Raw genomic sequence first — 10,487 nt, forward strand, 5'->3', positions numbered from 1 at the left:
CTGACGGATGTGACGTGAACACAATCACGCCGTCAAAATGTGCTTGTGTGCTGATGGTGTCACATCAGCTGGGATATTTTTTATACAATAAAAATAAAACTAAGGCTTACCTCTGATGATTTTTTTAATGTAAATTGCTCATTCTGTGGTGTCCGAACTAAAATTAGTCTCATTTGCTTTGGTACCCCAAAGCCTACTAGGAATCTTGTTTTCTGATTTCTCAATTTGTTAGTTAGGCAACATGTTCTGGTTTTACACATTATGAGAGAGAAAGAGTCAGACCTTTTATTTATTTATTTATTTAGATCTATCTTGCACGAGTGTATGCTTAGAAAGAGTAATTTCTGATTCTTCTAATAATAAAAAGTGTAAATCTGATGTGAATGTGAATTATTTCCCTTGTGTACATCTTTGTTTTCAAATATCTATAATAATAAAACTTTAACCAGTTTTATTTATTTTATTATTATTTTACATAACAGCTTTCTTACGTCATACCTTTAATATTTTTTACTTTTGGCTCATGTTTTAATGTTTAATTACAATTTTATATAAATTATAATACTACTATAGTAGTATTATAATTTATATAAAATTGTAATTATAGTTTAAAAAAAACGTACGTCATTCGAATCAGGTCGATTTACTATTAATTATTGAAAATGATGCATTATTACTTTACTGGAATGAACATAAAACAGCTTGCATCTGCATAAAGATATAAAAAAAGTCTAAAAATTCTATGTCTATGTAAGTCTATGTATAGGTATAGCTATGGTGTATTGTTTTTCATTATATTTTTTTTATTGAGGGTATCTGCTGTTTTTACGCTTGTAATCAAGAAAGACACTGAAAGATGTTTCTGCTTCTCTCATGTGTCTGTGAGAGTAAACGCAATAATTAAGCAGTGAACTACACTGTCCCTGGTAGCAGACTAGAATAAACAAAAAAACATAAAAAATAAAATAAAATGAAAAATCACTTAACTGATCATACTGTAGCCCCAGAGAATAGAATAAAAAATAAAAATAATAATTAAAAAAAATAAAATAAATTGAAAAATCACACTATCCTTGATCATACTATATCACACCTTGATCCCCTGAGAATAGAAAAAAATAAATGTAAAAAATAAATAAATAAAATGAAAAATCACTCTATCCTTGATCATACTGTAGCCCAGGAGAATAGAATAAAAACTAAAATAATATTTTTTTAAAAATAAATAAAATGAAAAATCACTTATCTGATAATACTGTAGCCCCAGAGAATAGAATAAAAAATAAAATAATATTTTAAAAAATAAAATGAAAAATCACTTATCTGATCATACTGTAGCCCCGGAGAATAGAATAAAAAAATAAAAATAATGATTAAAAAAAATAAAAGAAAAAGAAAAATAACACTATCCTTGATCATACTGTAGCCCCGTAGAATAGAATAAAAACTAAAATAATATTTAAAAAATAAAATAAAATGAAAAATCAATTATCTAATCATACTGTAGCCCCAGAGAATAGAATTAAAAAATAAAATAATATTTTTAAAAAAATAAATAAAATGAAAAATCACTTATCTGATAAAACTGTAGACCCAGAGAATAGAATAAAAAATAAAATAATATTTAAAAAAAATTAAAAATAAAATGAAAAATCACACTATCCTCGATCCCCTGAGAATAGAAAAAAATAAAATAATATATAAAAAAATAAATAAATAAAATTAAAAATCACTTATCTAATCATACTGTAGCCCCAGAGAATAGAATAAAAAATAAAATAATATTTTAAAAAAAATAAAAAATGAAAAATCACTTATGTGATCATATTGTAGCCCCAGAGAATAGAATAAAAAATTAAATAATATTTAAAAAATAAAACAGAATGAAAAATCACTTATCTGATCATACTGTAGCCCTGGAGAATAGAATAAAAAATAAATAATATGAAAAAAAAAAATAAATAAAACAAAAAATCACTTATTTGATCATATAGCCAAGGAGAATTAAAAAAAGCCCACTCAAATAGCACTGGTGTTAAAAAAAAAGTAATCAAAAGAAAAGAAAATACAAGAAAAGATAATAAAATAAAAATAAAATAAAAAAATAAATCACTCTATCCGTAATCATACTCTAGCCCAGGAAAATAAAAATAGAAAATAAAAATCACTCTATCCCTGAACATACTGTAGTTCTGGAAAACAAAACGAAGAAACATTCGGCTAATTAGTCAATTTACTTCAGGATATTATCACTGGTTTCGTCAGATGGTTTATCTGATCTCGTGTGACATCTGCTGGAATATCGGAGATGATATCTTCATCAGATTCCTCAGACTTATGCAATGCAACCCTAGGCTACTGTACAAAATACTGTATTTTCAAATGTAATTTCCATTAGCTGTTATAACAAACACACACTCACTCAGAACACAACGGGAAGAGACGGCTTGACGTGAAGGATATAAATAGCCCTGCCTGTATTTAGGATGGGTGTGTTTTCTGCGCTCTTCAGCAAGTGCTCCTGTCAATCAAGAAGCCAAACAAGATGGCAGACACAGGACACTGGGCTTTGGCATTGACAGGCAAGTTCATTCTCTTTCTTTTGAACTCTTTAAATTCACTTCTGAGAGGTCTTTGACACATGACAAAACATACTAATCATAAATGCTAGTAGTTTAATATGCCAAGCGCACACTTCAAACAAGTGTTCAAAATCTGCAAATGCTTCTGATACACTTCCACACAAATCTGTTTCTTTTAACATGTTTAACCATGTGCGTTCTTGTTCTATTTGGTTCTTTTTCTTATTCTTCATGTATTTACAGTTGTATTCAGGGTTCCCTGTTGGGTTGTTATTAGTCTATAAGATTTTTGTAATATACTTGTTTAGTACTTGTAGTGTATCGAAGCATATTTTGTATCAAATATTGCACTCCTCAGTGTAACTCACCAGTTTTGAATTATGTTTATTATTTGTATTACTATTAAAAATGTCACTGTTATTTAGATTTTTACTCACTGTTCTTACAGCTGATTGTTTGTCTGTCATTTTGTAGATGTTAAAATGATACGAAAACAACTAATAAAAATGACGTATGTAAATGTCCTGTCCTCAGTCTGCGCAGCTGGGCTCCTGTTGGTCCGGTCAGACATCATCACCGAGGCTCCGGCGGGACAGCTGTTTGTCTATGAGTTACACCGAGAAATTTTCCAGAGTGAATTTGAGCCTTTTCATAAAGTCTTCGGTACGTTGGAGATATTGCACAAAGAGAATATCTAACAGCATGTTTTAAAAGTAAGTTGTTTCAGTATTTCATGTGTCTTGTAGGTCAATTTTATAATGATCCCATGGTGTTTAAATGCAACAAGGAGCGATTCCCCGATCTGCCCCGCTGGCTCCGCTTTACCCAGAGGGATTCTTACGACAACGGATTCCTGTACGGGACGCCACTGCCACAGGACCAGGGCCGGAACATCATCGAGGTGAAGAACCCATCACTCATATAAAAGTGACATTGAGTGCTGGTTGATATTATTCCCCACTTTGAAAAACGAGTCGTTTGCTGAGCCTGGTGTCAATAAAAGCTTTTATTGGACTAACAAGGACGTGTTCTGAAACTGACAGGATATTCTTATAATATGATGACCTCTTAGATGTCAAAAGCTCAAGGAAACTTTGATTTCTCAGTTCATCACCCCTTTAAGTGTCTTGCTCAGGGACACATTGGTGTCTCACAGTGGATTCGAACCCAGGTCTCTCACACTAAAGGCATGTGTCTTATCCACTGCGCCATCACCACCACCAAATTGATTTGGCTTGGACTTAGTCTAGGAAACATAATAAGCACAGGACAATAGATTCTGAGATTTCAATAGTGAGATTTCAAAAACAATCATGATTCTGAAGCTGAAAACGCAGAATTATTTTCGATTAATATGCTTGGACACTGTCACTGACTAAATATAAAAAAATACTTTTACTGGAAATATAAGACATTTGGCATTATCAGGACCCACAAATATGCCCCCATTGCATTATTATACATTAGATATAGCAGTTTAATATAGTTCTGACACAAGAATTCTGAAAACGTGATCTTTATATACTATACTATACACAATACCTACGGAAGCGTATGCATTCACTTGAAGAAAAAAATCTACTCTGTTTTTCTGAATTAACAAGTTAATTATCTCAGAATTACGAGAGAATTTTTTCATGGAAAAAAGTTTTTGCTCTGTTTTTATGAATTAACGAGTTAATTTTTCATGAGAAAAAAAATTGCTCTGTTTTTCTGAATTAACGAGTTAATTTTTCATGAGAAAAATTTTTTTTGCTCTGTTTTTTTCTGAATTAACGAGTTCAGAAATTCAGAAAAATTAACTCGAAAAAAAAGTTTTTGCTCTGTTTTTCTGAATTAACGAGTTAATTTTTCATGGATTTTTTTTTTTTGCTCTGTTTTTCTGAATTAACTCGTTAATTAAAAAAAAAAAAATCCATGAAAAATTAACTCATTAATTCAGAAAAACAGAGCAAAAACTTTTTTTCTCATGAAAAAGTCATTAATTCAGAAAAACAGAGCAAAAATTTTTTTGTCATGAAAAATTAACTCGTTAATTCAGAAAAACAGAGCAAATTTTTTTTCTCATGAAAAATTAACTCATTAATTCAGAAAAACAGAGCACATTTTTTCCCATGAAAAATTAACTCGTTAATTCAGAAAAACAGAGTAGATTTTTTTTCTTCCAGTGAGAAAAATTAACTCATTAATTCAGAAAAACAGAGCAAAACTTTTTTCTCATAAAAATTAACTCATTAATTCAAAAAAACAGAGCAAAAACTTTTTTCATGACCAATTATCTCGTAATTCTGAGATAATTAACTTGTTAATTCAGAAAAACAGAGTAGATTTTTTTTCTTCGAGTGAATGCAAAACGCCTCCAATACTGTCAGTCTCCAAGATGCATATTATTGGATTTTTGTATTCAGATATATTCAGACACGATATATTGTAACGTCCCTAATAATTTGTGTACACTCAGACACGTTATTGAACTCTAATGAAAAAAAATCTCTCTCGCAGATATTTGTGATCAACAAACGCAGTTATGAAACATCTCGAGAGAGGCTGGTGATAAACGTGGGTCCTGCAGGTACGTGGTGTTGCTGGATCGGTTACTCGCTGAGGTGGGAGACGTCCAAGTCTTAACATTGCAAGTCACAGTCAAGTCAAGTCGCAACTTAGTCATCAAGTCATGCAAGTCGCACACAGAATAGACATTGATTTTACACATATTTAACTCTGGGACTTTTATTAGCTACTTTATTTAGACACAGAGGGCTGATGGGTTACAAAAATAAATAAATTAGCTTGTGTGTAATAAATACAATATCATTAAGAAGCACTTTAAAGGCTCCAATAATAAAATTAAATGAACACAAGTAAACAAGAATTAATAAAACTTTTCCCATCTAAATTGCATTCTAAATTAGTACTGTATGCCAAAGTTTGTATGTTCTCACTCTAAATATCCAGGTGATTTGATCCCATAACACAAAATATCATATGGAAATCTTAAGAAAACAAATCTAATCATTTAAATGATGTAAACCCGGCTATTTTTTAACACGTGGGTTGTTGTAACTGACGTTCCCAACTAGTATATTACTTTCATTTATGTTTCGTCCCGCTCCTGTCCGCAAAGAGACTTTTTCTGTACCTCCAAATACTTAAGTTAGCCTACGTGTCGCCACCATACACATCAGCATAATTGCTTCTGATCAAGTATTTGTTATTAAGGCATTAACACACAAAGCACTGTGTTTTTGTCCGGCGTATTTGTCCGGGTTTGTCATGACTGTGCGCCCCCTTAAAGCAGCACTATGTAACTTTTGGCCCTCTAGTGGTTCAAAAATTTATTTTTCCGGAAGAACATTGTGTGCTTTATAATGAACTCTGTTAAAGAGCTACATACGCTACTTCATCTGTTCAGTAAAATAAATGACTAATAAAAACGCCATATCCGCATCGCTTTACATTTCAAACGCCTTAGTTTTAATACAAGCTCTTATGTCGCGTCCTGTTCGCACGCATATCCACGAAATCCATCCCACTAGGACTACGATTTTAAAATAGTGGATCAGGAGAACACAAAAACACATTCTGATAGACTGATGATGATGTATTGTCTATTTTGCTGATGTCGAACAAAAAAAAAAAGTTATTAGTGTACCTTTCATATGACTCGAGTCTCCCACCTCTGGTTACTCGATGTTCTGGTGTTCCTCCAGTGAAGCACCTGCCGTACCAGGCCGAGTTCCTCATCGAGCGGAGAGAGATCGAGAAGGTTCTTCCGGCTGCTGTTCAAGAGGAGATTCAGCTGGACATCCAGCACCTGTGGGGAACCAGCAGACTGCACTTCGTCAACATCACCTCTGCTCTGGACAGAGGCGGCCGCGTACCCCTTCCTCTTCCAGGGTATTTTGAGGGGTAAGAGCGGCTACTCTCAATATTTATGTTTATTATTACAATTATTACTAGCAGTAGTACTATAGAACTACATCTCTTTCAAAAGCTTTGATGTGTTTTGTTTAATTAAAAATTATGTTATTGTTGTGAAATTATTTATATATATATATATATATATTTTTTACCAATTATTAGTGGAGTATATATATTATACTAAATAATAATATTAACAAAAATAGTGATAATTATTATATAGAATAATTATAATATAATAATAATAATAAATAATAAAATAACAACTACTATTAATATTATTATTATTACGTTGTTGTGAAATTATTTACCAATTATTATTGGAGTATATATATTGTACTAAATAATAATACTAACAATAATAATAATTATTATTATAGAATAATTATAATATATTATGTTGTTAAAATTATTATACATTTGACCAATTATTATTAGAGTATATATTATACAAAATAATAACATTTCATATTATTGTTGTAGTATTATTGATTATATTATTATTAATTCATATATTTATTTATGCTTCATATTGGGGCATTTTCTTTTTAAAATCACTTGTTTATTTTAGTATGTATTATTATTACTACAGCATATAATAATCATATTAATATTATTATTTTATTGATAATTATTATACATTTAATATTATTATTTAGTTATTAACTAATTTTGCTTACTAATCAGGTATTTGTATCAGTCAGTATTTAAGTATATATTAGATATAGAATATTATAGAATAATTATAATATATTATTATTATGTTGTTAAAGTTATTGTACATTATACAGTATATTATACAAAATAATAACATTTCATATTATTGTTGTAGTATTATTAATTAATATATTGAATTATTCATGCTTCATATTGAGGCATTTTCTTTTTAAAATCACTTTTTCAGTCAGTAATTGTGTTTAGTATAATATTATTATCACTACAGCACATACTAATAATAATAATATTATTATTTCATTAATAATTATTATATGTTTAATATTAATATTTAATTACTAACTAATTTTGCTTTAAATTTAAAATTTAAATTTTCTATTTGTTTTAAAAAGCCCTTATCAGTCAGTGTTTTGTTTTCTAGTAAACGTATCCTAATATTCTTTAATTGAGATTTGCGTTATCTATTTCATAACATGAACCTGAATCTTCTAAACACAAATTAAGACTTTTTTTATTGAAATCAAAAGGGGTTCTGTGCCTCCACTGAAAGTCCAGGTAACCCAAAAGGTCATCAAATCAAATTATATTTGGGAACTAAGGCCTTATGGGTTTGGAACGGCATGAGTGACAGAATTGACCTTATTTTGCCACATGTGTGTGTTTGTCTCAGTGTGTATGTGAAACTGGGTTCAGACCAGCCCTTTTCCCAGTGTATGCTGAACCTGGAGACGCCGGCGCAGCAGAGAGAGTGTGTGTCCGGAGGAAAGGTCAGCGGAGACTGCAGCACCTGCACAAACCCCATCAACTGCATCAGCTGGTGCAACACGGTCCTGGTGAGACCCGACACATGCCGTTCTGGGTAACGAGAAGCTCACCTTCATCCTCACATATTCGTTTCTGTACCTTTCATCCCACAGTTCGATCTGTCCAAGCCTGTTCCCCGTGCTCCGGTCCCCACGGTGGGTTCAGGTGTCCTCGCGTGGGGCGGAGAGTTCAGTCCTCCAGAGTCTCCACCCGACAGAGATTTCCTCCCAGACTACATCGTCACCGTCATCGTTCCCTTTGCTCTGGCGTTGATCCTCTGTCTCATCCTGGCGTACATCATGTGCTGTCGGAGAGAGGGAGTGTATGTCTGCTTCACAGAGTTTCTGATGCTAACGCTGTTTCAATGACCATTTCAACTTTCCTTTTCTCTTTGTCTTGTTATTGCAGTCAGAAACGAAATACCAAGACCCCTGAGTAAGTACCCTATCACCCTGAATCACCTCATATCCCTTCATAGGAACCGGCTTTTGTTGAAGGAACCCTATTGTTTTTCATTTATTTATTCATTTAGCTGACTCTTTTATCCAAAGCGACTTACAATTGCTATATATGTCAGAGGTCGCACGCCTCTGGAGCAACTAGGGGTTAAGTGTCTTGCTCAGGGACACATTGGTGTCTCACAGTAGATTCGAACCCGAGTCTCTCACACCAAAGGCATGTGTCTTATCCACTGCGCCATCACCATCCCCATTTAAACCCACCCCAGTTTTTCAGACACTGCTTAATTTTGGGCTTTCAGACGTGCGCAAAAGGCGCTACTTTCTTAAATCTAACTAAATTGAGTTGATCAAACTTAAATTTCATAGATGACAATATTTAAATATTAGACTTTTTAAATATAAATACTTATTACTCCTAATTAGATATGCTTAAGTAAAGTGAACCGCATTTAAATGTGTCATATCTATTAAGGGTCTGAATAATTTTTTAACCCTAAAACCGTATTCTGGACAAATGTGGGCAAAATAGTTTCATTTATTTTTAAAATATACTTCCCTTGATCTGAGCGGTACAAGACTTGGCTACTTTTCCTAAGTTTGCCTCCTGAACACACACAATTTCTTTGACTCAATTCTACAATATTAAGTGGGTAAAAAAAACACTCCTTAATGTTGTATTTGGGTCAAAAATGGGCACCCGTAGAAATGAATGGGAAAAACTGTAATTTAGAGCATTCTAAAATAAGCCAAAATAAGACACCAGGTGACAGCAAAGTCACTTCATCTTTAGGTTTTAGCTCTAAGAACGTATTGGAATGATATTTTAATGTAGTTAAAAAAATAAAACATAAAAATAAGCATAATTTACATTGAAAATATGGTACTTTTAAATAAATTCAAAAATACCCCCCAAAAGTAGTCTTTTCAACAGATTTAGCCTGAATTTAGCCTATTTTTTTTACACAGGGGATTGTTCATATTTCAATAGCTTGGTGTGTATATATATATATATATATTCCAAACAAAACAGTAGGAAAAAAGCTTGTTTATGCCACAGAATAAAAAATAAATAAAAAAGGTAATTGCAACTCTCATAATTACGACTTTATTTCTCAAAATTGAATTGTGAGATATAAACTTAGAAATGTGAGTTATAAAGTTCCGTTTGTGATATATACACTCGCTATTGTGGGAAAAATATCAGAATTGTGAGATAAAGACTTGCAATTACCTTTTTTTTATATTTTATTATGTAGCAGAAACAAGCTTCCATAATAGAAACCTTTCATTTTAAAGGTTCATGGCAAAAAAATGAAACCATGCAGTGTTCAGATTTCTGTTCTGGAAATGTGTGCAAATAATTAAATAAATAATGGCGCATTCAATATTTTAATGTAACTTTAACGTAACGTAATATCATTAACCAAGTAGGGAAAATATGGTAATATAATCTTTTGGTTAAAATGCTTACCCTATTCACCTTTGTTGTCTTGCCTTAAAGGGATAGTTCACCCAAAAATTTAAATTCTGTCATTTACTCATGTTGTACCTAACGTGTACGAGTTTCTGTCTTCTGTTGAACTCAAAAGAAGATATTTTGAAGAATACAGCAACCAAACAGTTGATGGACCCCGTTGACTTACAAACTATTGGAAAAGGAAAATAAAAACACTAGGTTTGGTAACAGCAGAAGAAATATAATCCTGTATAAAGAGAGAAATTCATACAGGTTTGAAACAGCATGAGGGTGAGTAAATGATGACAGGATTTTTCTTTTTGGGTGAACAATCCTTTTAACTCAACAACACACATAACATACTTCCCTTTCTTGGCGTTTCAGTCTCCAGCTGTACCATCACCACACCATCCAGGACAACGCCAGCGAGCTGCGGAGGATGGCGGGCGGCGACCGGCTCACGGTGGATCCGCCTCGACAGTGCTTACAGCCACTCCTCATGGCGGAGCAGGGCATGGCCGAGCGCTGAGGAACACCACATGCTTTAACTTTCACTATTTGTTTCTTTGAGTGTCTTTGCGAAACACT

General features: G+C 32.3%; 1 protein-coding gene and 1 long non-coding RNA gene across 2 annotated transcripts; one reads left to right on the forward strand and one right to left on the reverse strand.

The window, feature by feature from the left end:
• Nucleotides 1–3,027: 3,027 nt before the first annotated feature.
• sgca (sarcoglycan, alpha) lies at nt 3,028–10,487 on the forward strand. The gene is made up of 8 exons (XM_039657644.2): nt 3,028–3,245; nt 3,329–3,483; nt 5,085–5,154; nt 6,293–6,491; nt 7,849–8,011; nt 8,096–8,304; nt 8,391–8,417; nt 10,284–10,487. Exons 1-8 carry the CDS (start codon nt 3,065–3,067, stop codon nt 10,426–10,428), a joined length of 1,149 nt encoding a protein of 382 aa, XP_039513578.2. The 5' UTR covers nt 3,028–3,064; the 3' UTR covers nt 10,429–10,487.
• On the reverse strand, nt 3,699–8,166 carry LOC120468982 (uncharacterized). Its single transcript, XR_005620315.2, has 4 exons — nt 8,082–8,166; nt 7,901–8,008; nt 6,235–6,396; nt 3,699–3,828 (listed from the first exon to the last, which is right to left on the reverse strand). It is a non-coding gene; the product is annotated as an uncharacterized LOC120468982 (long non-coding RNA).

The sequence above is a fragment of the Pimephales promelas genome, chromosome 17, assembly GCF_988280905.1.
Source record: "Pimephales promelas chromosome 17, fPimPro1.hap1.1, whole genome shotgun sequence".
Classification (NCBI taxonomy): Eukaryota; Metazoa; Chordata; class Actinopteri; order Cypriniformes; family Leuciscidae; genus Pimephales; species Pimephales promelas.